The sequence below is a fragment of the Aulonocara stuartgranti genome (genome assembly GCF_965226115.1).
Source record: "Aulonocara stuartgranti genome assembly, chromosome: 13".
Lineage (NCBI taxonomy): Eukaryota > Metazoa > Chordata > Actinopteri > Cichliformes > Cichlidae > Aulonocara > Aulonocara stuartgranti.
Genome location: NC_138949.1, coordinates 11,490,891 through 11,518,694, shown reverse-complemented (window position 1 = coordinate 11,518,694; position 27,804 = coordinate 11,490,891). Strand labels below are relative to the sequence as shown.

Here is a 27,804-nt window from a genome sequence, read left to right as displayed (position 1 = left end):
GCCCATGCTCATACTTATGTAGGTCCTATAGGTCATCACACATGGAAATAATTAGCATTTTAAGATATTTTTTGACTTTGCAGTTTTCAGTGTATTTTCATGCGCACTCTGTGTTCAAAGCCATCTGTTTGAGGCATCTTTTAGGGAATCAGTAGATATTTTGTAATGCTAAACAGTGTTGCAAATGCTTTATGCATGACTAATTATGCAGCCATGTCTGCAGAGTTCCTGGATCTGGTGCTTCTGAATGATGTCAGGTTTACATATGCAAAAATAAGACTAATGATCTGAGGATAATTTTAGCCTAGCTTGGCCTTTAATCTCTCTATTCATCTAATCCCTTTTCTCTTCAAAGCCTCCCGAGATGACAACAAAGCTCCAGCAACAGAAATTTTAAGCAAAACTGTCTTAGAAATGATTTCTTTTAATCACAACCACAGCAAGTTTTTTTTATGTTTTATTATTAATAGTCTCTGCTACATTAGTATCTGTATCAAACAAGCTCGGCAGTATCAAACTGCTGATCTGTGGTTATTAAGTAAATTAGTTTGGTGCACCACACACACACAAACTCATACACACAAGCGCACACACATGAAACATGTGAAACAGAGGAGCTATAAAGATGTAATAGTACAACGAGCATCGTGAGTTGAGGATATGGTGAATACTTGGTCATAACCAGGTCAAGATGATACCACTGGGATTCTAAACAGACCGTCTGCTGAGCAGGTGGGTTTCTATACAAAGATTACCAAAAAAAGAGAAATACTACTCAAACAAAAAGAAGGAATACAGATTTAAATCTGCAACTACACAGTGCACACATACACTTTTCTTCTTTTTGCTTGAAAAAGAAAAGCGAAAAAGAATATAAACACTCATAAAAATGATTTAATATAAGGACTTTCAAGCCAGCTAAGTGATTTCTATAAAATCCGTCAAAAATAAAACTGTGGTATGTCTTTTAATCATAAATATGGTCAGTAGTAACTGTTTTTAATATGTGCACTGCACATTCGAAACTATTTTTTCAATCTCTATAAATCATCATCGATAAACTCAGAGGTCCCTTTTCCCAAAGAACTTTTTGAAGACAGACTTGTTGCGTGGCCGCGGCAGGCTCACGTAGCTCCTCAGAGCTGCGTCCTGATATTTGTCCTGCTCCCACCCAGCCAAAGCCAGCAGTGGAGGCTCAGAGCTTCTGCTTGCTGATGCGCTGTCTGTTGACTTGTCTCCCACCACCAGAGTCACACAGTAGTTGGAGCCTGTTTCCAGGCCTTTGCCTCCAGGGGTGCGCAACATGGGTTTGATCTTTTGGTAAGTTGCTGCAAAAAACACCAAACAGAAAACATTAGAAGACAAAAAGAAATAACACAGATATTATAGATTATAAATGCTAAAATGTATTTTACTAGTTGCATACTAACATGAAGTAAAGGAGTGGGAGCGACGCTTGCTACTTAGCCAGTCCTGACCGCTGCATAAAGGGGAGTGGGGAGAGGAAGAGGCGTTGTCTTTGAAGCCTCCAGAGAGTCTGTGAGTCATCATCTGCTTTAAGCTGCCTTTATCAACATCTAGGAAGGGCCAGAGAGAACATTAAAAATAGGACTAAAGTGACAGAGGAGCGAGGAAAAGCAAAACCCTTTATTGTATTAACACCAGTCTTAGTTATGTTGTTTTAATATGCAAGTAGACAATACTTTAGCTCCCCCTAGTGGTACCAACTGTACCTGCAACAACCATTCACTAGTTCTTTGGTTATCCAAAGCCGTGAAATTAAATCTTTTATACTACATTAGCTGATAAAATCATTGCACTTAAAATAAATCAAATGTAAATTGTACGTAAAACAATAAGTAACAGAGTGCATCCTCTAACCACCAGCCCAGTGGGACTAATCAGAAGCCGGCGGTGGAGAATGGGGTCTATTTTATTCTGTATTGCCGTGTGCGAAAGTGGGGCAGAGGTATTTGTTAAACTGGTCCCAGATAAATGCAGCTTTTGTCTGCACAGCAGAGGCTCTCACCGCAGCAGCCCGCATCTGAGGATGAGATTAAATGTTCATCCAAACGCTTGAAGTGACTCTGTGTCATGTGATTTAACTCTCTGGTGAGGACAACAATTTCTTTGGTCTGGGTGGTACCCGGTGGGTTGTGCCTGGGAAACAGTTGGGTGACATCATGTTGAGAGGAACAGTGGCAACCGTCTGGATCATGACATCCAAAACAGAAGGGGGGCTTTCTGTGGACAAAAGAATTGCAAGCTATTATTTTACAGAAATTAATATCAAAGATTTTGTGTAATTCAAATTATATGAAAGCATCTTACAAGGAACTGGGGAGATCTTCATTAAAAGGGACACCTAATATTGAAGACCTACACACTGTCTGACCTTTAAAAACACACACAAATGAATTAGAATAATAATACTGAACATTAATTCAGTGTGAGCTGTGAAATAACTAGTTTACCTGTGCTTGCTTGTATCTTCATCATCCATTTCTTCATCATAAAGCGTGAAGATGCATTAAGCAGATATTCAGACCCATCACGGAGCCTAAAGATCAGAAAACACGATTTTTACCGTTCCAGCTGCTGGAAAGGCATCACTGCCTTTAAATCAGTATATTTCTATTAAACAGCAGCTGCTACAATCTGACCTTAATCGAAAGCAGTTGGGTTTTTTGGTGTATTCTGGGAAAGGTAAACACTCTGCTCCCATGAGGTTCAGTGGCAGGCCACATGCAGAACTCTGCAGCACAACACAGTGTAATCATCAGTGACCACATTCTATTTACTTCAATTATTAATCCTCACTTTTCTCTTGGGGTCCTTTTGTCGTGATTTCTTGGCTTACCCTCAGAGTCTCCTTTCTATCCTGGTAGAAGCACAAGGTGTGTCTATATAGGACAGCGTGGTAGGAGTTCCAACCTCTGGAGGGTGCCTGTGAAAATAAGATAAGAGTGTGTAGTGCTGACTGCACGCTTTACATTTGCTGACTGTGCTGGCTTAAACATTTCTTACTTTCTTCCCTCCCAGCTGCAGCTTGTGCTTCCTCTCAAGCATCCCCTCCATAGACTGCAGCTCAGGTTTTCCACTCTGAAGGGAAGTGAATTAATTCAAAAAAATCAATGAAAAAAGAAAACTCATAGAAGAGCCCAGATTTCCATTACAGACTGCAGTAACACTCACTGAGGTGAAACAGTGCCACCCTGAGGCCACATGCTCCTCAGGTTTCTCCAAGTCCTCTTGGCTCTGTGAGGCTTTCCTTTGCTGACAGATCCCATCCAAACCCATATGAACTGACAGGAGACTCACTGACGGGTCCTGTTCAGGGTGAGAAGATATAACTTTTTAATGTAGCTATACTGCCTTGAATACCTACAATGCAACTGGGGTGAGAGCAGTATACATGCACACAGTAACTACACATAATGTGCAAGCCATATTGACATACGAAAGTATATAAAGTATATGCCATGTTTCTACTACATCTACTACCATAAAATCTACTATCCTGCCTAGCACTAAGTCTCTAGAACTGCATATACTTCTGCTTTGATTTACTTTGGCTTTGAATTCATTTGTCTTTGTCTTTTCTTTTACATAATGAAAAAGTAATTAAATCTATTCCGTTAAAAACTGTTGACACACTTGTCTGTCTGACCACCCACCACAATGTGTGAGAAAAAATTCTTTTTGTAATTTCAGTATAATCTCAGTCATGTGGGATCATCACACCCTGACCTCACCTTCAAGCAACCTGTGTGCTCGTCTGCCTCCGCCCCCACCTTTGCCTTCTCTACCTCCTCTTCCTCCTCCTCATCCTCTTTGTACTGATAAATGTATCTCTGATTGTCCCCTACATCAGGTAGCTTCACTGGATCTGAAGCAGTCTCGTTCACTGTCACTGAAGTTTTGCTGGCTGGCTCCCTGTTAGGAAAAGCTGCCCAGGACCTTCTGTCTCCTATAGACAGTGGAGGAAGGTGATCTTTGGGACTCTGGCCCTTTTCATAACCCAGCAGGTTCTGAATGTGGGTGGGCAGTTTGAATTCAGCCACAAGAAGGTTGGGTGCCGAGGCAGTGACGAGGTTTCTGTAGAGCACAGTCGGGGTTGTATCTGAAGGTGTCTTTTTGGCTTTGTCTAAAGGTTCCTCATTGGGCTGGTACATGATGTCTGAGCAAATGCTCTGCCTGTAGTTAGTAGTCTGGTTCCAGATGTCCTCTAGCTCTTCCTCCTCTTCCTCAAACTGCTGGTGATCAAGGTGGACAGGCTCTGTTTCTATCACTGTTGAGCGTGAAGGTGGACCTGTTGAATCATTTTCTCTTATTTTAGTGCACTCTGTACCTCCCACTTCAAGAGATATAAGCTTCCTCACCACTCCTTTAGGCTGCATGCTATCAGAACGTGGAGCATCATCTTTGCAAAGCTTGAGACTGCTGGAGGTGGAGATGCCAGAGTCCTCAGAGTCCTGTCGAACACTCTTTGTTGACTTCAGATTGACTCTCATGAAGGAAGCTTGGCTTGACTGAAGTCCAGGACTCTCTTCATGAAAACTGTGGGGTCTTGCACATTTGTGGTACTGATGTCCATTTAAGTCTCTAATGAGTGTATGAACACTAAGACACTCGTGTTTATGTATAGCTGTAGTGGAGGTGGAGGTTTGGTTCACATAAATATGCAACTGTGAAGGCTGGACAGTCCCATCCTTCTCAGCTGTGCTGGTTTTAATCTCTGACAATGTTTTGTCCCACTCCTGTTTTTCCTCCTCACAAAGAGCCACCTGGGTTTTAGATAAATCATTACATTGTACAGTCTGATCCTCATCTTCCTCCACAGAAGGAGAAGGTGGAGGTTGTAAACCGCTGTCCACACCAGGAAGATGTTTCCCAAGAGATGTAGATAGCTGTGTCTCAGCAAAGCTGCTTTCAGCTGAAGTGTCATGCGTGACAGTGGGAGTGGGTCTAGTCTGTCTGAAAGAGCTCAGGAATGTTTGTTTGTGCGAGTGAGGGTCTGGATCAGTCCCGGCTACTTTTTTTGATTCTGGAGGGGCAATAGTAATGATGTCCTGAATGCTGGGAATGAGATTCATATCTTTAGGTAGATCAAAACTCAATACAGAACCCAAGGAGAGGAACCTGCAGTGGCTTTTCACCTGACCTGCTGTGGGTGTAGTGGTGGGTCCTGCTGAAACAGCATATGGAGTAATGCTGTATTCCCCTGAACACTCTGTATCAATGTCCTTCAGCAAAGGATTCTTCATATAGGCAATGGCTTCTACTCCATCCCCATTCTTCTTCTTCCTTCGACGTTCCTTCAGTGGCCATGTATGTGTGTCGTATGTGATTGTCTCAGAGGTACAATGAGGCATCCCATCTGTTTGCTCCTCAACTCCCATGATTTTCTGGATAGTGTGTCTACGCGCGTCTCTCTTCCTCTTCCGCTTCTTGCCCATTCTCTTGATGCTGCTGAAGATGGAGCTGCCTCCGTTCCCTGTCGTGTTGTGGAAAGTTACGTTGGTTCCCTGAAGTGCAGGTGCTGAGGAGGATGGCAAAGAGGAGGATGGCAAGAAAGTCGGGGAGGCTGAGGCTGTGGAGCGGCTTTTTTGGCGGGGCAAGGTGATGCTCTCATACACAGGGGCCGCAGCCAGGTTGTTATCCTTGACATGCAAGTAGGTACTTACCTATTAAAAAGAGAAAAAAGTATATTAGGTATGTGTGGAAGCTCTTATATTAGTGAGATTACTGTACTAAAAATGGTTAACCATAGACTCATGCGTGCTGCAGGCTGAAGCCTTGCAGCCCTCTGTGAGAACAAGAGCTGTTTTATGTGTTACAGATGGACGATGACATGAGAGCAAAATTGACTAAGACAATGATCGCACACATCCAAGAATACAACGGATTCAGGAATGCATGAATCTGACACAACAATGTAAATGTATTAAAAAATTATCGAAGACAAAAACATTAGATGTAAGGACAAAGAACATGAACATTATTGCAACTGCACACTTACAGGACTTAATCAGAATCATATGTGGCTTCACATGCCGTCATACGCAGCTGTAATGTCTTGACCTTTCAACTCTGTGACTAATCTCTTGTTTCTGTGGAAACCCCAGACTATAAATCATGGTGTGCAGTCTGGGGGCTTTTCTTCGAAGTTCAGCAACAGTTCTCTGTCTAATGACTGAACCTCTGCTGGCACTTGAGAGAGCACTCATGCTGCGAGTCATTTTGGAGCATGATTTTCATATGAAGAGAGGATGAGGTCACTGCTTTCAAACAACTTTAGCACAGCCGCGCAGTCAAACACGACCAGGTTTATATCAGGCTTGTAGTGAAATGACAGCAAAGAAGAGAGAGCTTCTGTCAACGTTCACTGTAGGTAGAAGACTGATTGTGCTCTTCTTACTCATCACCCTCATTCTGTCTCTGTCAGCAAATCTTTTCAGTTTTAAATCCTGGCTCATTTAACAAGTTGTGGCCCAAAGAAGTTTAACAGTAAGAAAAAGCTCAGGTTTTATTGTGTGATTTTCTGGTGGGAACTTAACAATTCATCTGAGTTTATACAAGATGAGCTGAAAAGGCACGATGACTGCTGACAGATTACTGCAAAGACAGACTTGCCAAAATACACAGATTTGTTTTCAGTGCATCAAGATTACTGAGATCATTCCTCTTGCTTTTAAGGCTGGAATGCATGATGGAGAGCAAAACTGCTTTAAATATGGTAGTGAATACTGCAAAGATAACAGTTTATTTTCGGTGTAAATTCCCAAGAAATGTAAATCAACTGAAAAACTTTTTATACACAGATTTTGTACAACTTGTGGTTTGGGGTGTATTGTTATAAATCTATTGCAAGCATTAAAGTAAATTATAAAAGTTACGTAAATACAATATTTTTTTCCTGAAAACAGAACATTATTGTTCACCTATTGAATGTCAGGTAGATCACTTTATTCATTACGTTTATATTTTTACAAATGGATTGTAAAAGTAGCACCTTTCTTTTCACATCCCATTAAAAATCATAACAGAAAGGACTACATTAAAAACAGAATTTATTTGGTTTTAGATTTTCATTTACGACTCTAGTTAAGTGGGGAAACTCTGAGTTTTAATAGTAAAACAGTTTGTTTTCTTTTCTCACTTTTCTCATGTTAACTATAAATTTTCCAGCCACAGCGACTTTGGAGATGGTGTCAGTATGAATATGATAGCACCTCGGCCTGACTTATTTCCCGTTACTCTTATGTCTCACTTACAGCGAAGGAAACAAGCCAGGGAAGCTGCAGACTGGCTGTGTCTTGTAACAGATTAGTAGAGCATGCTCCCTTAAGAAAAGAGCTACACACGGCATGCAGTCCCAGTACACTTCGAGATGCAGCATGCAATGCCAGTTCACACCGCGCAGTTTACCTCATTTGCACTCTGCCGATAAATCTTTCTCTTTCGCTTTAAACTACCCAAAGTATTTTCCAAAAGCCCCTGGCAGCGCCTCCAAAAGTTTTTATAGGCAGAAGATTGAGGCACAGTGGGCTGAGGGAGAAAACGGGGAAAAAGGAAGATGTGAAGGCCAAAGGAGAGAGGGGAATGAACAGCAAGACAGTCAAGAAGGGAGATCCCATGCAGTGTGGTTTCAGGGAATGCGTGTTACTGCATTAACCTTCAGGAACAGTAACAAATATCATCTGTTTCAGTGCTTCTGGGAGAGAAGTGAATGTGGGCATTAATAGTGACGCCCCATATTACTGTGTAGCTGCTTATAGTGTGAAATGATGAGTGCGTCTCTCACCCTGTGGACAGGCTCAGAGGTCTCCTCCACTACCTCTTTTGTCCCAGCAGGCAGGTCAAGTACCTGAACCTGGCTGTCCCCTGTGTTACCAAAGCTAAGGATGAGGTTGACTGTTCCCCCTACAGGAGGGCTGCTGCCCTCTTTAAGCACCAGCACGTTGGCTTTAGGAGGATCATCCTGGGGTCCAATGCTGTTCATGATCTCATACCCATCTTCTGATGGCTCTTCTTTATGTTTCTCAGCATGACTGGGCACCAAACACAATGGCTGGCTATTTCTTGCCTTTGTTGTGTCTTCAGTAGGGGTGACAACTGGGGATTGATGAGAATGGAAGGGCTCTGGCTCAGGAGCTGAATTCTATGTATCATGGAAAGAGAACATAAAAACACAATGGTTTAGAAACACTTTGAACTACAAATATTTGTCATTTTATATTACAATTTCCACTTGTCAAAAACATACATGCACTGGTGCTATATTGTTCTCCCCAGCCTTCATTCACTCATTCTGTCTCTACAGTAAGTGTCCCTCTGCTCATTTACCTCTGTTGATGGCGGGCCCATTGTCGCCTCAAAGTAAATGTTGTCCTGTGAAGGTTCCTGTCTGCTCTTCTTGTGGAGCCACTGTTGCTTTTGAGCCCTCCAGTGTACCAAGATCCACCCGAGCATACTCCTCAGTTCCTCCATACGCTCTCTTACCTGTAAGACATTAGAGTTCGTAAAGTAGAACCAAATAAAAACAAAAATATATTCAAAGAAAGTCACGTGTGAAACCCTGCTCACCATTTGTGTGAGGTGGTGCTCCTTGTCTAAAAGATTTTTGCCTGTGGCGGCCAGCTCATCAAACTCCTCAAACTTTTGCTCAATTTGCATATCCAGCTCTGCAACCAGTGATGTCTGCCCGTCTTTCCCAAAATGCAAGGTGGTATCTGAGAAAATGCATGACCTGGTGTCTTCTGTCCATGAGCTATTCAGAGATCAGGTTGGGGTGGGAGGTAGTGGAGGAGACAAGCAACAGGGCTGTGAGAAAAACCATACATTCACAAAGCATGAGAATGACCAGGCTCTCCCTGGTAGGACAGACATTCATTGCCCTGTCACACTCAGCCCAGGAAACTTGCTCTGACCTTCTCAGCACATCTTAAATTATACACTTCCCCAGGGACCTGTGCTTGACAATGAGAACATCCTGTTCTTTCCTTGATAGATGTTGTAAGGGGCAGATGTTCTCACAAAAGTTGATTACGAAATAACTTGAGGCCCAGAAAAGGGTCACAACATCCTCACGCCCTGCTTACATCATGGCAAGGTAGCTCCTGAAGAAGTCCTGGAGCTGCGCAAACTCTTTCAGACGTGATTTGTTCTCTGTCACGCTCTTTCCCAGCTCGTTCCAGGCCTGCAGTGTAGCCTGAATTTTTGCATCTAGTACGTGCACTCTCTCTGGGCACAGATCCTTCAGTCGAGAAGCCTGGTCCTGCAACTCCTTTACCTCCTCCCTGATGATTTCGTAGTCAGTCTGTGGAGAATCACAGTAAGAATCTATCATCTCCCATCAAATCCACTCACTCAAACAGCCTGTACCAATTGTATCTCTGACTATGACCTCATCTCCATAGCTTAATGCATATTATTCAGTTAGAGGCCCATATGGTCTACATATGGGCTGCCACGCTATAGCTAGCTTGCAGTCGGAATTTTTTTGTCCTCCTTTTGACGAGGCAGTAATTAATAGTGTTGAGGGTTCTCTGGGACCACTACTTCATAACGTTTCTCAGCTACAGTAAGCCACAAGAACACTGAGTTGTAGATGCTTGTCTGCTGACGGCACAGTTATTTCAGTTTGGGAGATTAGGTCATTTCTGCTTTTCAAAGGTATCAAGTACAGACAGCTGTGTGTGCGTGTGATAAACATAACACTGCCCAGAAAATGACTCACACAGAACTTTACCATCCCCAACTTCACATCTCCAACCCTGTGAACCGTGGACACTCATACACACCCTACCAGATTTGCTCATAAACACACACATACACTTTGAGAGCTAACACAACAGTGACTCATGCAAGCACAAATAAATATCCCACGGGAATAACAAACTTTTGCTTGCTCTATGTAGCTTGCTCATAGCACAAAGGAGAAAAGGCAGGCTTTTTTTGTTGTTGTTGTGAAAAAATATGTCACAACAGGAAACAGACTGTGGAACAATGTGTTGGAGGTGACTATAAGACAGTCGGGGTTGGGGGGACTTCCCTTTTTTTAAATACACAGGGCAAACTGTCCATAATCCAACATCAGTGTAATGGAATACTGGACTGCATTACCAGAAATGAATCATTTCAGATGTTTACAGCATAATCACAACATGTGCCGGCATCTTTCTCTCACCTCCAGGTGGTCCTGCTCCTCCCGCAGAGCCTCTAGGCCACAGCGATCTGGCTCACACTGAATGGCCATGTCTGTCTCCTTCTCCAGGATGTCCAGGCTCAGATCCTTGCTGAAGCACACGCACTCCTCCACGCGCACTGCCAGGCTGGCATGCTGGCGATGCACCAAGTCATCATGAGTACTCATAGGATGTTATTAAGTCATTATACTTCAGTGTACATTATTTGTTTTCCAATGAGAGCCACATTGCAAATTAGTTTAAAATGGTGTCATGGATTCCCCTCCAGCCATCTGCGTATGTGCTTTTTTCAAATGTGTACTTTTTTTTTTTTTTTTTTCTTAAACCAAGAGTAAATTGAAATAACACAAAAAAACACATGTGAGGGGGAGTGGTGGCCTGTCTTGGGCCTATTAACTCATTCACTGCCATTGTGTGTGTGATATATATATATATATATCTAAAATCTCCTCTTCTTACCTTGCTCATCAGCTCCTGGATAGCCTGGTCGTGGCTTTGTGACCGACCTCTTTCTCTCACTGTGTCATTCAGCATCTCTACAGCCTCTCGTAGCTCTTCCACGGGGTCTCCCATGGTTTCTAACAGAGGCTCACCACTGCCGCTGTTCTGAAGTGTCAGCAAAGTAGGAGCTGGGGAATTTTCACTGTGGAGAGGCTGTTAGGTACAAAAAGAGTTACTATTCATTTGCCAAGTTCAACTGAATTAAAATGGTAGTAATGTGAATGAGAAAAAGTAGTAGTGCATTGCAATACTGCCACTCCTGAATTTATAATTTAATCTAAAAATTCTTATACTATATTATTTTGATTAATTCATAGAACACTGTCAACAGTTTTGATAAGGACTGCTTTTAGTTTAAAGCTGTTGTAGAGTTCATAAAATGGATTTATATTGTGTTTGCAGTGTGGCTGTAACTCAGGTGGTGGAGCAGGTCACATACTAATGGGAAGGTTGGTGGTTTGATCCCCGTCTGCTCCAGTCTGTTGCTCTCCAATAAATCCCTCAGAGTTTGAATGTGTATGAATGTTAGATAAAAGCACCTACATAGAAAGAGCTTAGAAAAAAGTGCTTGTGCGAATGAGTGAATGAGGGAATTTGTGTAAAGTGCTTTGAGTGCTCAGATAGAGTAGAAAAGTATATTTAAGAACCAGCGTACTTACCATTTAAACTACAGATTTTCAGGTAGAATGCAAAATTTGACAACAAACTAAAGCTACCTGTAATGCTAAAACTGGCTACACATGCACAACAATATATTTTTTTTATTAAAACTTTTTACAAGCGTATCCTTTAAATGCCACTATTGAAAAATTTACCTACCTGCCCTAATCTGTACTGACTGCCACTGAGATCCTGGCTTTCCTCCAGCTCCACACGTTCCAGGAACTCGGTCAGCATGCGCGTGTCCTGCAGCTCAGAGCTCTGCTGGGTCAGGGCACTCTGGACACGGTGGTACCTGGGAAACACAAACACCAGCAGGGATGTTATAACCAAAAGTTACACCTAAATTGTAAACCACATCCACATATACAACCTTGCATCCTTCAGCAGAACCACATTACAGAGACCGCAAGCATCTTACTAGGTGACTCGTACCGTGCTAGAGCACTGCTTATGTTATCATATATCATGTGTCACATAAACATATCCTGTACTTTAGTGCACTGAGGTACCTCCACTGTGCAGAGTTTATATAGGAAATGGTAAAGGGATCTTTTTGAAAGGGTATTTTTCCAGAATAAATGACCCTTACATTGCTTGTGTGCACTGTTAAATAATGACATCATAACAAGTGTCTTTCAGCTGCTTAGCGAGAGCCTCCTGCATCAACAGGACCTCAGACTACACAAGTGGCCATCCCTACCCCATCTAACACCCCCACCCTGGAAACACTTAAACTGAGACCTTTCCACATCTGTATTTTCTTTGGTCAGCTTGGTGTTCTTTACAGAGTCTGAACTTCTGTTTATAGACACAGGTATGTTGGGTAAACCAGCCAGCATCATAAGTTTTAGTGAGAGTCCATGGCAACAACCTGTCTTTCAAGGGCCAACCAAAAAGAGAGGCGTCATCTTGCAAACACGGAATGGGTGACTCTGACACACACTGACAAGCTGTGGGTAAAGTGCATGTCAAAACTCTGGGGTAGACCTCACTAAGTGCTGCATGAATCACAAATGAATAAACTTTGGCCGTGAAATGATGAGCACATGGAGAGATATTTTTGCCAACTTAGAGAAAAATCTATGGATATATTTATATATATATTTGTGGTTTATGGGGTGAAACTGTTTGTCTTAAATAAGAACTGGGGAGCTTTATGAACAAACTCTTCCATGTTGGATTACAAACATGGCAAGCCCAAACCTGTGACCTCTTGGAAACACTGACTTCCTTTATTTCCTGACCACAGTGATGAGAAAAACCACCAGAGTCTCATTGCTCAGATCCATAACATGAACTTTCCATGATGACAAATATCAAAGGGCTACCCTTGACCTATCTTTCTAACATACTTTTTCTCCACCTCCTCCATGCGTGCCGGTAGCCCTCGTGTACGTGGGTGGCTGTGACTATGAAGGCGGTCCACCTCCTGCCTCAGAGCACTGAGTTCCAGGCTACGGGATGCCACCTCTTTCTCCAGCAAACGGCTTTCCCTCTCAGCCATGCTCATTGTTTCAGGGTCACCGGCTAAGACAGATTCCTTCATGGAAAGCTCCACAGACTCCAGCCAGGCCTCCAAGCTGCCAAGGGCCTGGAGCACTTTCACAACCTGTACAAAACAGACATGGAGAGGTTGGGGGAGTGCAATTTATGTCTCATGTTATAGAAGTTTTCCTGCTTTAATTTCAAGGTGATTTAATGCACAGTTTAAACTACCAAAGGCACTGTTCAAAGACAACAATAATACGTGGAAGTAGTTGCTAAGACTTACATGACTCATGGTTTCCAACTAGGTCATCAATCTGGATTTGCAGCCTCTTTCCAAGTCATAATCAAATTATATCTGAGCACATTTTATATTCCTTGGATTAGCCTTCATAAAATGTTGTGACTACATCTCAACAACTCAGCCAATTAAGGTGATAAAGTAAACAAGTTTCTAACCATGAGTGCATGCATACAGCTCAGGATCTGGCTGAACAGAAAGCTTTTAGTAAGGATAAAAAGGATCCAGGATAATTTGTCATAATCATAAATTTCAACAGAGAAGAGAGAACAGCCTGTGAACTATTTTCTTTTCTTTAAAAAAAAGAAAAAAAAAGAATGTTACCCTAAAACCCAGCTCTTCTGAGGCCTGGAGAAAGACAGCATTCCTTTGGTGTCTCTTCCTCAGTTCTTCCCACAGGACTTCCAGCTGGCCAAGGAACTCCTCGATCTTTGTGCTTCCCGGGTGCTGTGCCCGGACCAGCCCGTGGCCCTCCTAAGGAAGGTTCATTAAAGTGATGAAAGAAAATTATGAATAAGAAATGAAGTGGATTTTATATTGTAACTATAGACTAATCTAAAGCTTTGGGTAAGTAAAGTTGTCTCAGACGTGATGTCAGCTCATTGATTAATAAACCAGACCTGCCAAGAAACCCAAGTTGCAAAATGTGGGGAGATTTTTTTAAAGGAATTCATTCAGTGCTTTATTTCAAGAGAAACTGTGAATGTGACAGTGGGCTTCAGTTTACCTTTTTGACCACCTCTATCCTGGCTCGGTTGTTAAGGATTTCCTGCTCAACGGTTTGCTGACACCTCTTTGCTGCTTCCAGCCCCTCAAAACTGGCTATTGAACACACCTGTGTAGCCATGGACACGTTGTCTTTGAGCCATGACAAAGTCTGAGATGGAAAAAAAGCAAAGAGAGTAATGAGGAACAGTTTACACATATGATTTAGCTGCTGAGGCTACAGGAAACCACATAAACAACTTCTAAGTGATAGATATGAGTTAATGCAAAAATACATGGCCATATTGCGGAGTACAAATGCTATGCTGACAATTAACAGCAATCACTTCTGATGTTGAAGGCACAGTCCTTACTGCCAGCTAACCTGTTTTTGTACTTTTAATTGTATGTGTGGAGCATGGAAACAGTTTTGCAAATTGATTTCTATTGTCGGGAGAATAGTGGGTGTGACTGGCAGGGGAAGTAGTCACCTTGTCAGCAGACACAGTGAACCTCTGAAGCTGTATGTGAAGCTGTGGGTGGCCTGGAGAGGGGGTGGCAATCTTGGGTTCTGTTCTGGGCTTCCTGCTGCAAAGAAAACATAGACTCCAATTATGACTTACATAAAGACCTTTCATTATGTAAGATGGCGAGAGAAGCCAGGCAGAAACGTCACCTTTCCCCCTTCAATTGATTTCCGACGATAGCATCATCAATGCAGACAGGGCTGTCTCTCATTGGTAAAGAGGTGTGGTTCACTGATTGCTGCTCCTGGCTTTGGCAGCTCTGTGTTCGTCTACCACTCCCACCGTCAGCAGTACTCTGTGGACAAAGGAGTAAATGTCTGTAGGAAAATCCAAAAGATCAGCAACATGGTGTGTGAGTAATGCTTGGCCTTTGCTGAATTAATGCTGACAGGATGATTAAACGTCTCAGAAAAGAGGATTTCATGCTGTGAACAGTCACTAGACAATGAGGCGTTGCTGTAGCTCAGTACTAATGTGAATGTTACAATGTGGCTGGACGCTGGACAACATGGACAGCTGCCCGGAGTTTCTCCTGTAAATGACACAAAACATACTCACAAAGGTTCGCTATTTTTAGTGAAACAGCCCAGACCAGTCTCAGAGTAGAAGCTATTTCTGTTTGACAGCATCAAACTTTTTCAATACTAAAGATGGCAAGAAAGGTTTAAAAATGTGAAATTACAAAATGAATGAGCACAACGTTACTAACATATGTTAAACCACTCTGATCATAAAAAGAGCCATTGTAGATAGAAATATAACCCTCAAACTCCCATGCCCCTGCTCCCATTTAAAGCAGCAGTGTTGTTTCAGCTTTAGACAGTGATTTCCATGGTCATCCACCCCGACTCTGTTGAGAACTCTGGAGTTTTTAGAAAGGTCAATGCCACAGCGATCAACCTTGTCTACGGGCAGAAATATATTAAAGACGTCAACAGCCACTAAGCTACTTTTACAACCATATGAGCATTTTAAAGGTTGGCCAAAGGGCTCTACTGAAGAGTTTCCAATGAGAGCCACAAGTATCTGGACTGCTACATTGGGCTATCCTGAGTGCAGGTCTTTTACCTTCTTCATCCTGCTGCGAGCAGCTGTGTACTACAACAACATATTTTCTTTTAAACTGATGTTTTCATAATTATGTATATGTATGTATACAAATATTTAATTCAAGTGTTTTAGGCTGTTTTTTATTGCTTTATTCGGTAATTACTTCTTGATGTTGGTGCTGTTTCTAACTATACAGTGCTATACATGTAAGTTTTTGATTGCTTCTCTTAACTAAACCAGATGATATATACTGAATATGAAATTATAAAGTTATGGAAGCACTTAGCAATGTGCCATAGCAATTATACAAAAAATACAAAAAATCCATTTATAACAGTGTTTTATGGAGGGCCCTTAATTTAATCATATTATTTTCTGACTGGGCTTATAGAAAAAGTGAGGCAGGGAGCAAAGAAAAGTGTCGCCTCCAAAATTATGCAAAGTGCAGTAAATTGTAGGGGTCTAACATCATTTACCAACATGCCAGTCATTTTATAGGCCAGGCTGAGTTTCATAGAGGCAAATTATAGGCCCATTTATGTGCTAAAGCAGTAGAGCTAAAAACCTCGTGTCAAAGAATTTATAATCATTGCTAAGGTCTCCTCTGCAGACAGGCATTTGCTTCTGTCTTTCATTTTTGCAGGGCACTCCACTGTAAACATGTCGTGTCGTTTCACTTTGGCAGAATATCAGCTACAGAAAAAATAGCCGTTTAACAATTTGGTATGTCATATTTAATGGTATTCTGTGCTTTACCATCTTATCCAATCATTTACCATTTCAGCATACTGTTCACTCTTCCTTCCTATCCCTTTTCTGCTAATCTCCTCTCACCCTGTGTGTCTTTCTGTAGTGTGCTATGATGTCAGCCAAGAACTATCACTTAGCAGCAGACCCATCTGGTCTCCAGCAGTAGCATCTGGCTACAATTAGCCAGAGAAACAGATGATAGCCATGTTTACCTTCAGAAACAAGAGGCTATATACGGCTAAAACAGACATGGATGCATATATTGAAGCACGTACAGACACTAAAACCTTTACAGCTAATTGACTGAATTATTGCAACAGAGAGAATAAATACATTGTGTATGTGCACATGAACACATATGCAAATGTGCAAATAATTCACAGTCACTATTAACCTAAAGATCCATGTAACTGCGTCATTGCACCCTTAAAAGTAATGGGCTCAATTCCATACACTAGGGTGCTGTGAAACTATGTGACAAATTACTCTTACTGTTTTAACAGGTACCTGTGCTTGTGCTTAGCACTGCGTTTGGCCTTTAAGGCTCCAAGCTTTTTCATGGAGTGTCTTTTTAACCCTTCCATAAAACAGTGACAAGTAAAGCTCCCATAGTCAGTGTACCCAGGCAACTACTAACTCCTAGTGCAATAAAGACCATTCTAACCATTCACTCAAGGTCGTCCTGCATGCCATGGCAACAAGATCAGTGTTTGTAGAGCAACAACTGAGTCAGGTTTGCTGCCCTGATGGGCTCCTGTCACAGATGGTGAGATGCGAGAAAACATGAGTAGAGAAATTTACTGAAATAGTAACATGAGAAGAATGGAAAGAATGAAGTTTGCTTTCTCAAGCATCTGTACTTTCTGGCTTGACAAAGTTAGGACATGGGCCCAGCAGGGATCAGAAGTGCTCAAGGTCAGCGATACAAGAACAGCTTTGCTCTAGGCTAAACTCAAACAGCCACTGTAATCAAAGAAATGTAATGCGCTAAGTTTAAAGACTAAATATTCACATAATTACTGGTTTTAACCACACTTACATTTCTGGATAATCAGACTTTCTGTCAGGTTTATGGGCAGTGCGGTAACTATAGGAGGACCCGCGAGTTCAATAAAGTTCCTGTAGGCCTCCAAGACAAGGAATGTCAAGTCCAAGGAATAAACATACTCTCTAGAATATTCACCCTGGACTGAACTATGGACCCTCTGTTAATATAGTATTAATTCAATGACTGTACTTTTGTTAGAATGGTTGAAAGCCAAGATATTTTTCTACCATGAAGTGAAATTTTGGAGGGAAAGGCTTATTTGCTCTGGCGCACTGTTCAACCATGTTGTGCAGTCAGGGCTTGACATTTTTCATGGAAACTTATGTAATTCTTGTGCCAGCACAAATAACACCTCTAAAAGCTCTTCCTGTGTCTCCTACAGGGCAATATTTGCAACATTTGAAGACTGGGGCTCTTGTTAGATGATACAGAAGGTGATTGGCAAAAAATAGAAAACACAGTTACATATTGCTTTTTTTCTCTATAGCACTGATTTAAGCACAAAATTGGTATTTTTGCAAACCATCTTATCACGGAATTCTCCAAAACTGGGACATCCGATGATATAATTAAGTAGAGGGAAGATGGAAAACAGTATTTTGGGTGCCAAGAGTAGAAGCCACTGCTTTACAGCACATCTGTCAAATTCTATTTTGGAAAACTGTGCTTTAGCTGTATATCAGGCAGTTTCCAAACCAAAGGACGAAGTGCGTCACTTTCTGAGGCCACAGATTTTGTAGGACTGAATGGGGCTGGTGTCATCTTTTGCCAGCACTGATGGAGTTGTTCTCTCCTACTTGGGAACCACAATGTGGTTTCTCCAGTATTACAGTGAAATACAAAAGCTACTTACAGCACAGCCTTTCAGATGATTCTTCTCCTCCTTCACCTCCTTTCCCATGATACAATTTGCCTCCATTCCCATGTTGCACTGGGGTTCTTGGGCCAGTGTCAGGAGGTCAGAATCTTCCCTGGTGAAAGTGGAGCCAGAGAGAGAGAGCGTGGTCTTGTCACTCCTGCAGGGTGAGCAGACCAGGAGGTTACTGTAGTACTGACAGCAGGGCTTCAGAGGCCAGCGATTCTTTCCAATTATGGCTCTGAAGTTTCATGCCAGTGTTTGTGTTGTTTGATTAAAATAGTCTTGAAAAGCAGCTGATAAGAGACGGCATGATGTAATATTTGGATCTAAAGATAGGCTACTAACATGAGAAAGTTTTTGCACATGGATGTCAGAAGCTCTGACTCGCACAATTTACAAATTTTGCAATATTATGATTATAATCATTATTATTATGATTATTTCACCAAATGGAGTAATACATCTGTTTAACCTAATGGCCTTCTGATACAAAAATTGGGAACTTGAAACAAAATATCAATGATTTTGGTTGTAGTCATTAATTTGATACAGCTTCTAGCACCCTAATCAGTCTAAGGATGCAAAAGTCTGGATAGTTAATAAAAAGAAAAAAAAAGTCTGGCTACATAGTGCTTGTAGTTACAGTAACAATAAATGTATTTTACACATTCTATAAAAAAATAACTAAATATGCTTGTAAAGAAGTTCTACTCAGATTTAGCAGACTGTTTCAGATGACATCAGGATTTTAATAGTAAGAGGTGAACAAACCACGTTTTCAACTTGCAGTTTTGCCAATACATTATTCATGTTGTACACCTCTCCAAATTCCAAATCAGCACAGAAAACTTCATATTCTAAACTGAGAGGTAAATGGTAAATGATAATCTGTGTGCTAACTGGTCAACAGACATGGCAGACTTTTTCTTTGCTTGTAATTTTTCACAGATTTAAACCAAAATTAGACGCGGATAATCAGAATGAAGAGAAAACTCTTCAGGCAGAGCTCATTTTCATTTGGAAAACTGTTTGGTTCTCCCAGTGCATACGTCTGACGTCAGTAACAGTAGGGTAATGACAGAAAAAACAAAGTTCTAACTCACTGGGTAGTTGTAAAGGACCAATTATTGAGTGAAATGGTCCACATATTTAAGGCCACCAAAGTTGTTAGGGTATCCTTGGCCTGTTGGCGTACCTGAAAAGCTTCTGAAGAAGTGCCCAGCAATCCTTCACCTCACTCTGCTTCCGTGTGACACTGGCAGCCAGGGTGGGACGGAGATTCGACAGCTGGGATACACTCACATCAAGCATCTACCACACACAGGCCTGCAGGTTAGGTAGAGAAGGCTTCTGCAACACACTTTCAAGATCTGACAAAGCAGTGCTGCTTTAAGTGAAAAGACACAGCTTACCATGATCTGACTGGCGATCTCACGCATTTCTCTATCTCCAAAGCTGTCCACGTCTTTCAATACAGACATGTTTTTCCTCTAAAAGAAGGGACACTGTGAGTGGAAGAGCCTCTCAGATCTAATATATGATAATATAATTAGGTTTTCAGGAAGTTTTACCATGCTGTTTATAGCAAATAATATATTATCAGCCTGCTGGTAAAATGAGGACACTTCCAGGGCCAGATGAAGATTTTCATGGTAGTTTTTCAGATGCGACTGCATCTTCAGCCACCTACACAAACAGCAGACAGCAGCATAGAGAAACTCAGTCTTCAATTAATCTTTAGATTGGAGGTGTTTCATGCAATTTTTCAGTCAAATGTAAGTGACAAACATTTTATTGATGTGTTTCCTCCTGCTGGATATGTTTTTGCTATCTGTCTTCCCTTGTTTCTCCAGTTTCAGTGCCAAGTTGTTGATTTCCTCATGGAGATTTCTGTGTAGCTGCTCATCCTGCAGGGGAACAGGAGAACACAATCCAACTATGACCTCAGCTGTCTTTACCATACACTGATGGAGACAAATTACAGGCAGCCATAGATAAATTACTGGAAAACCTCTACAAAACTGTAAAGGAAGCTATTAACATATGGAAATGCATATATTTTTACCACAGGAATGTTGTTTATAACACTTTTATCAGTGTTCGGGTAATTATTAGTAGTAGCTCACCTGTTTCAGATCTAAAATTCTTCTAGTCAACTGCATTTTGTCAACATTTTCCCCCAGGACATTCACCAGACACTGTTCCTCTTCCTGCTGGCACACATAAAAGTCAGTGTTTATAGCCCCCATTAGTTAGGAACCCAACCATTATTTTTTTTTCAGAGGCACCAGGATTAAACCACATTACCTCTGCTACCAAGCAAGATGCTAAACAGAAATAGCCTTCAGCATGCAGTGAGGAACTCTGAACTTGATACTAAGGGACAGAGGAAAGGATGAGTGGAACGTAATGGAGAATACGTCTCCTAGGGTGGATGTTTTATAGACTTCATAACCAGCATCCTCCATTACAATCCCACAGGTCCATTATCAATCATCAGTTCCCTTGTGCCAGACACGGACATGAACAGAGAGATAAACATAGGCCTAAAATGAATTAGATGATTGCTTTTTGATAATGACAGGCAGATGTTTTACACCGGTGAACATACACAAACCAGAGATGTCTTCAGGATACTGAGCTAATTTCCTGTATTGGAAAGTGCTGTTTTTGTGACTAATATCTTGACAAATGTTGATTGGAGCTGCCTGTAGACTCAGATTTGCCTCTGGGCCAACTGTTTTGGCATAATTGTTGAAGTTGGAGAGCATTATTAACTGCTGTTTTTTAATATGTGGATTGCCTGCTTTGATAAATACGAAGGGGAAAGAGAAATGTAGGGAGATTACAAAGGTGATGTGAACAGGATAAGAAAAATGAAACATGTTCAGGAATTAACAGTGAAATACAAAACATTGCAAAAAAAAAGAAAAAGAAAACGTAAATTACATTTTACCCTGTTGGTGTTGAATTTAAGAAAATAAGACATATTGAAGGAAATACCTGCATCGTAAAGACAACCAATATTACAAAATACTTTGAGTTTACCCAGTAACCCACAAATTTTAGTTGTATGTAGTATAAAAGTAGAGAAAGACTGATATGTTCCTTACCTTCTCTTTAACCCATGCCTCCAGCTTGTCCACCTTTTTGTTGAATTCCTGCAGGTTCTTGGCTCCTCCTAGGGCCCTCATCTGATTTGCAGCCATCTGTTTGAGGGTCTGCCACTGGTCCCTGAGCTGACTGAGCTGCTTCTTTACCAAATCAGATGTGGGATTCAGTTTACAGATCAGCTGCTCACCCATCTTTTAAAACACACAGAAACACAAAGACATTGTTCATTTGAATTGTCACCCAGAGCAGAGGCAACACATCTGTCATTCGTGTTTTGGATATACTCCTGAAAACTCTCAGAGTTCTGCTTCTGCCCTTGCCGGCCTGTCTGCCGAGCAATGTTAATTATGACCAATGCACAATTTCCAAACATTTCTCCTGTGGGAGAAAGTATAAACTGGCTTGACAGAGTCGCCTGGAATACTGAGGTTTCCTCTTTTCTCTTGCCTGGAAGTGCCTACCATTATGTTATGTGTTATATGATTTGACAGGCTCTTTTAACACCAAACGCAGTGATTAATGGTTACATTCAGATGCCCATTATGTGTTAAAAAGTTAAAATAAACATTTAATTTTGGACATAGGGTGCTCAGATGTGCTTGTTTTGGTAACTCTGTGATATTTCAGTTAGTGTCCAGTCTCATCTTGAATAACTTTCCCACCTGGTTGAGTTGAATCAGGGTGTTCTCAAAGTCTTTAAGATCTCTCTGAAGTATTTGTGAGGCGTCTTCCCAATCCTCCAGGGGGCAGCACTGAATATTACATCCGTCCTTCAAATCCTGTAGCTTGCCTTTGATCCACGCCTCAGCCTACATCCAAATTACAAACACAGGCAAAAATGTCTCAGTCATGCTTCACATTGTTATTCACTAATATGTTTGCTGACCTGAATCTGAGAGTGTGTGAGACTGCTTTACACACTTCATGCTGGTTTAGGGAGCATGTATTCAGTGCTGTTTGGCCAAATTTTCACAACAATTTGGTGATTTTTGTGACAGTGACAAAGTACAGACATGACAAAAACTGATTTTGGACCCATAAAAGTGACGCGATGCTTCCTTGTACATGTGAAAATTAATGGTGAAGACTGATTTGTACATTTGGACCAACAGTATATTCTATTTTTTTCTTTTGCAGCGAGTCATTTCACACCTTAAGCTGATCTAGAGCTTGGATTGTGAGATATCATCTGCATGAAAGTACACTAGACAAAAGCAGTCATCATTTTACATATCTAGCAAAGACCGAATTTTTTTCCCCCCGTCTTATTGTAATACAGCATACAGCACATCAAGCACATCAAGACCAGCTCTTTGTTCTCCAGTGTCATGTTATACAGAGCAGAAGTTTCTCTTGGCAAGGGCCTCGACTCCATTGCATAAGACTTTGTCTTGCAGAGCAGCCTTTTCTGGCAGCCTTCTGTATGGAGTGAGAAGGCCAAACCAGGTGGCCAAAATCAGAAAGCGTTGGAAAGTACGTGTTTGTTTTCTGCAAAGAACACAGCATGGAAGTCAGTGGCCCGCCTAAGTTACAAAAACTAATAAATCAGCTCAGGTTCTTCTACTTGTCAGACTGATCCGGACTTTTCTTTTTTTCACAGCGCTGCTTTTGTGTACGTCAACTGACAGTTACACACACAAATAAGTCATCATACCTTGACATTACATCAGAGCATTATTTCCCAAGGAATTCGGTGCGACTGACATTGAATAATAAACTCTGTAGCAACTCCACTTTAAAATCAATGAAACATCAAGACCGCACATGACACATCCACCAAACAGCTTTTTGCTCTAGATTAAAATATGATGTCACTGCTCCCCAGAGGAGCAAGTCATTAACTTTACAAGGCCCCCAGGGTAACGGGCGTATTTCTGGTTTCAACAGAAGGAAAAGAGCTTGACAAAACAGGCCTGCCCCTATCTTCTCACACTGGCTCCCATGGCATTATAATGACCTCATACAGGAAGTCTATGATTCCCTTGTTTCTTCCTGTCCACTCTGCACAACAATGGTCTGTTCAAATCATACAGTTGGGCCTTAGTCTAGCCACAAAGAATAGAAGGACTGCAGTTTAAAAAAAATATGGCCACATAAATAAACATTGCAGTTAATACATAACAAATTTTAAAATAAATATAAAAAGTTGAAAGAAATCTGATTTTGGAATTTATAGAGAAAACAAGGACAGTTGATTGACAGTTATAAAATATCTATTAACGGGCCACATTTTTTACCTCTTTTGTAATGCAACTTGGCCCAGAGAACATTGTGGGGGTTGAAGTTTCTCTATTTCTCTATCTTGAAAATGAAATGGTGAAAGGCAAGATATGTTGCAGAGCAGCCTGGGAGACAGATGGCTCTACACAAAGTCCTGCTGCACCATGTTGTGACCCGCTCCGATCCCCTAGCTCGAACCATCGGGGGCCATTAAAAGTCTCTCCCTGGAAGGCTCACTTCCACTTTGACAGAAATGTAATACTATAATAATACATTTTCATCAGCAATAGCAGTCAACCAAATCGCTGTAAAACAGGCAGGTCCCCAGGTACCTAAACTTCCACTTTTATAAAGCCAATTGTCAAAAACCGTGAACATACAAAAGCATCCTCCACTGTGTCCAATGGGTCTAGTAAGCTTGTTAATGTGCTACAAAGCTTTTAACACATACATACATCATATTCAAATGTAATTCTTTTTTTTTTCTCGCCTATCACTTGGATGGTTGCTCGACAGAGGTCTGATGGCAAAGCCAACTGCTGGACAAAAATGTCCCTCAGCCGAACTCGCTGAAAAATGTCCTTGTGTGTGCTGGGGTAAACGCAGCAGTGAGATAACACAACCAGTTGTGCTGCTTGGCTGAGTCTCTCTGAGCAATAGGCGTGAAGGGATGGAGCCAAACAATGATCTCATCCCCAAATAATTGCTTGTGGCGGTTTCCCCTCCCTCTCTTCCCTCAGCCGAACACAGCTCATACAGTTCTTAGGGACAAAATAAGAATCAGTACATATTTTGTTCTCCTCTGAGGGTCATACAACAGGCAATTTCCTTTCTGATTTTAACTGAACAGCATAACATGTTTCTTTTGGGATCAGCCCACTGTAGCTTGTGGTCTTTGTAGCATTTATAGATTAAAACAGATTCTGATTAATTAACTGTAAAATAAGAGGCTGCAAATTTACGAGAAGCTCCATAGAAAAAGTATCTCTTCAAATCTTTCCTTATTTATTAGACATTAGAAACAGACGGAGAGCAGGAAAATAAAGCTTGTATGTCAAAGAGTGAAAAACAAATGATAAACCCACTGAAATACCACGAGGAGCTACTGATGCTAATACGCTGGTATGCCTTCCTCGTGTTACCTGCAGTACTTCCTTGCTGAAGAGTGAGTTGCGCTGAGTGAAGCAGTCACTTGGAGGTGTAACAGCTGCCGACCCTTCAATCGGTGTGCGTGGATGGCTTTCTTTCCTCTGAGGCTCATCCTCCTGCGGTTCAGGTACTGATATCTGTGTGAGCATGCAACACAGAGAAAGTGTTGAAAACACAAGAGCAGTTTGTCTCCAACGTAAACCTTTTTTTTTAAACAGATAAAACCATACACCAGATGATGATTGCTTCTGACAAACCTTTAAGAAAGAGGCACAGCTCTCCAGCAATATCACTTCACAATCAGAGGATGTCTAAGTGTCCGCTTACGTTGATTATACCTATGTTCGCCATCCAGGCACATTAGAAACACATGGCAGACTGGCCCCAAGGTCTCTCTTAACAAAAACCTACTGTCAGCACCACGTAGGATGAAATGAACACGACTGGCACAAGTTCACTAATGGACATGCATTCCTGCTGGTCCCCAATCAGGAAACATCTGGGCACAAGAGGGAAGCAGGAACAGGCAGATCCTCCAATGTTTTTCAGGCTTATGTGTAAACATGTCATCTTTAAAGAGCCTTGACAGATCACGTTCGCTCATTATTACCTGCACAGGTACAGGCACCAAAGCCACTTTATCTCTTGTAATAAGAACATTTTGACAACGTGGATGAATAATACATGAGCAGAGTAAACTCAAAGTATTGTTGTGGTAACAAAATAGGAAATTATGTGAAAAATTACTCCTTGTTTTGTTCTTGAAGGGGAATTAAGGCCATGGCAGTCTGTGTATTATTACAACCAGCCTCCACAAGTACTTCAGCTAGCCTTTTCTTTTGTTAACATCTACTCCTGACTTCATGTTTTCCAGTGGGCCCTGCCTCTGCAAGCTCTGCTGTTAACACAGCACTTCATCCGCAAGACGCAATGACTTCAGCTTGGAACCGGCCAAATCCAGCAGCCCACTAGCTTTACACAACATCCTACAAATATACTTTTAGTGTTTATTTGTTCTGTATAACGTGTCTTAAATACACGACAGCAAAATCAAGAGGAAACAACGAGTATTCTGGGTAGCATTCAACCAAAACACACTGTTCTTATAACTGGTTTTCCACCCCTGTGTCACTTAGCTTTAAATTTATAATATAAAAGCAGCTAGCTATAAAGAAACCCCCAACAAGGGCTAGCTTTCCTTTAGTCTAAATAAAACACTAAAGACAGCTGCTCACAGTAGCACAGTAAGTAATAACAAAATATTTTAGCCTCAAAATTCCACTTCTTTTACCACTTCTTTTACTCTAAAACATGTCTTTTAAATAATGCTAACTATTTGACATTAATTTAGCAGTTAGCTTGCATCTTACCTGTTGTAGGGATTTCTCTCTGTTCGCTTTCGGTCTGGTTTGTCCCTGCATGGGCTGAAATTCATCGCTGCTCTCTTTTTTGAGTAAAACCTAAAATATTAGGATAAAATATGCAACCGGGAGGGACGAGAAATGTCAATAATGAATGAAAAAAAAAGAAAGAAAGCTAGACAAAAATGAACGCTGGTAATTAACGTTTTACACGATGTGAAAGCGCACGTGCTTGTGACTAATTCCAACAGGCCTTTTCGGTTGGAGCTAGTAAAACAAATATATCTTCGATTAACAGCCATTTCTTTAATAACTTTCTGTTTTTAAAAGATCATGTTTAGATCATTTTCATATTCTACTGGAAATGTTATAATTAAAGCAGAACAGTGTTGGAAAACTGGCCTCTTCAAGTTTAAGGTTAATTATTTTGAAACTCTTTAAAATAGCCAATTTATCAAATATCCTTTATGTAACTAAAGGTATGCTACACATATATTTGACAAAAAATATTTATCTATATTTAGACTTTTTTTTTTACCTTAACAACAGTTTTAATGCACTGCCATATTTTTTGAGTCATATTTTTTCTTTATTGTTAGAATTCTATGTGTGCATGCAGTCTTGTACCTTAAATTGAGAAGTGGGCTTATTCTCACAGCTCACACCCACTATCCTTGGCAGATGTACTTCTGATGTGCTGCTGATGTTGTTGTTGTTATTGTTGTTTTCAGATGTGCACCGTGTAATTGCAGGCTCTGCTGTCATCTTGTTCTCTGGCCTGTCTTTGTTCCCAGAGATTGTGATCTTCTTTATTGATCTGGAGACGGCAGAGGCAGAGGCAACATTCTGGTTCAGCTGGTCCTCCGCTGCCATCCGGTCTTGGTTGTGTTTCACGGGGGCTACCTGCTTGACAATCGGCGAGACGAGACAGGGTCCATGTGCACACACCTGTGATCCACTGAGGTAGAGCGAGTTCAGATTGTGCTGCAGCACACAGTTATCCAGAGTCTCGCCAGGCAGATAACTCTGTGTAAAATCCTGACATTTTGCCACAGCAGGAGCTGACAGCCTTGTCCCAATGGTAAAGGGCTGCACCTTCCTCACAATACTCTCAGACATGACTAGTGTCCCAATAAGAAAACAAAAACAAAACAAAATTGCTTAGGTCCAAATGAGCTCTGAAAAAAAGTCTGTTTCATCCCTTTGTGCGCTCTCCTGACTAAACAGTTGTCCAGTCTCAGTTCAGCAGTCAAGTGGAGGGTGGAACCGAAAGTGGAGAGAGGGAGAGAGAGAGCTCAATTCTCCACCTTCTTGTGCATGTTGAGAATGCACAGCACACAGCCCAGGATGGCTTCCTTGGACTCCTGGGATCGAACACGGTCCCAGATGTGGCGCAGTGCTGTTCCAAGGTGCGTAGCTCCTGTTGAGAGGATTCTCCTGAGATATTGTGCCACTGAGCCTACCAGTCTGCTACTGAGGAGCCTGATAACCAGGGACCGCAGCAAGATGAAAACTGCTGGCATGCTGCCTGACTGTGCTGCACTAAAGTCTTGGAAAAAAAAAAAGAAAGCTCAGAAAAGGAGGGGGAAGAAGGAGGGTTGGTTAAGAGAAGGGATGAAGTCACCACCTCTTCTCTCTCGCTTTCTTTCTGTCAGGAGCAACAGGGGGGGCTGTAAAGCCTGGCTGTCAAAACTTCCCCTCTGAACCCTAACAGAAAATCTAGCAAGATAAGAGACCCAGAGTAATGGAGTCAGAGGGAGAGACCTCTGTTGGACCTTTTCAATCACAGCTTATCCTCTATGAGGTAATATCCTCGGCTGAGTCACACTCACACACACCCAGACTGCCTCTCCCTTACCT

At 41.5% G+C, this 27,804-nt stretch overlaps 1 protein-coding gene across 6 annotated transcripts; it reads right to left on the bottom strand.

Annotated features, from left to right (window-relative positions):
* Positions 1 to 404: 404 nt before the first annotated feature.
* mymx (myomixer) lies at positions 405 to 27,238 on the bottom strand. 6 transcript variants are annotated; one of them, XM_082558184.1, is made up of 34 exons: positions 26,572 to 27,238; positions 25,954 to 26,043; positions 24,577 to 24,720; positions 21,877 to 22,023; positions 21,214 to 21,405; positions 20,408 to 20,476; positions 20,227 to 20,310; positions 19,889 to 20,007; positions 19,672 to 19,786; positions 19,513 to 19,590; positions 19,296 to 19,411; positions 18,095 to 18,257; positions 14,543 to 14,688; positions 14,358 to 14,451; positions 13,889 to 14,038; positions 13,486 to 13,635; positions 12,728 to 12,984; positions 11,532 to 11,667; positions 10,671 to 10,865; positions 10,193 to 10,345; positions 9,105 to 9,322; positions 8,590 to 8,773; positions 8,350 to 8,505; positions 7,808 to 8,164; positions 3,756 to 5,687; positions 3,196 to 3,330; positions 3,028 to 3,102; positions 2,861 to 2,947; positions 2,664 to 2,755; positions 2,475 to 2,560; positions 2,332 to 2,395; positions 2,030 to 2,244; positions 1,431 to 1,577; positions 405 to 1,328 (listed from the first exon to the last, which is right to left on the bottom strand). In XM_082558184.1, the coding sequence occupies exons 1-34, from the start codon at positions 27,061 to 27,063 to the stop codon at positions 1,063 to 1,065; spliced, it is 7,104 nt and encodes a 2,367-aa protein (XP_082414310.1). In that variant the 5' UTR covers positions 27,064 to 27,238; the 3' UTR covers positions 405 to 1,062. The 6 variants fall into 6 exon arrangements, with proteins under 6 accessions (XP_082414310.1, XP_082414309.1, XP_082414311.1 ...); XM_082558183.1 differs by having other exon boundaries at positions 14,358 to 14,454; positions 26,572 to 27,237; XM_082558185.1 differs by having other exon boundaries at positions 14,358 to 14,454; positions 18,095 to 18,212; positions 26,572 to 27,237.
* Between the last annotated feature and the right edge of the window lie 566 nt (positions 27,239 to 27,804).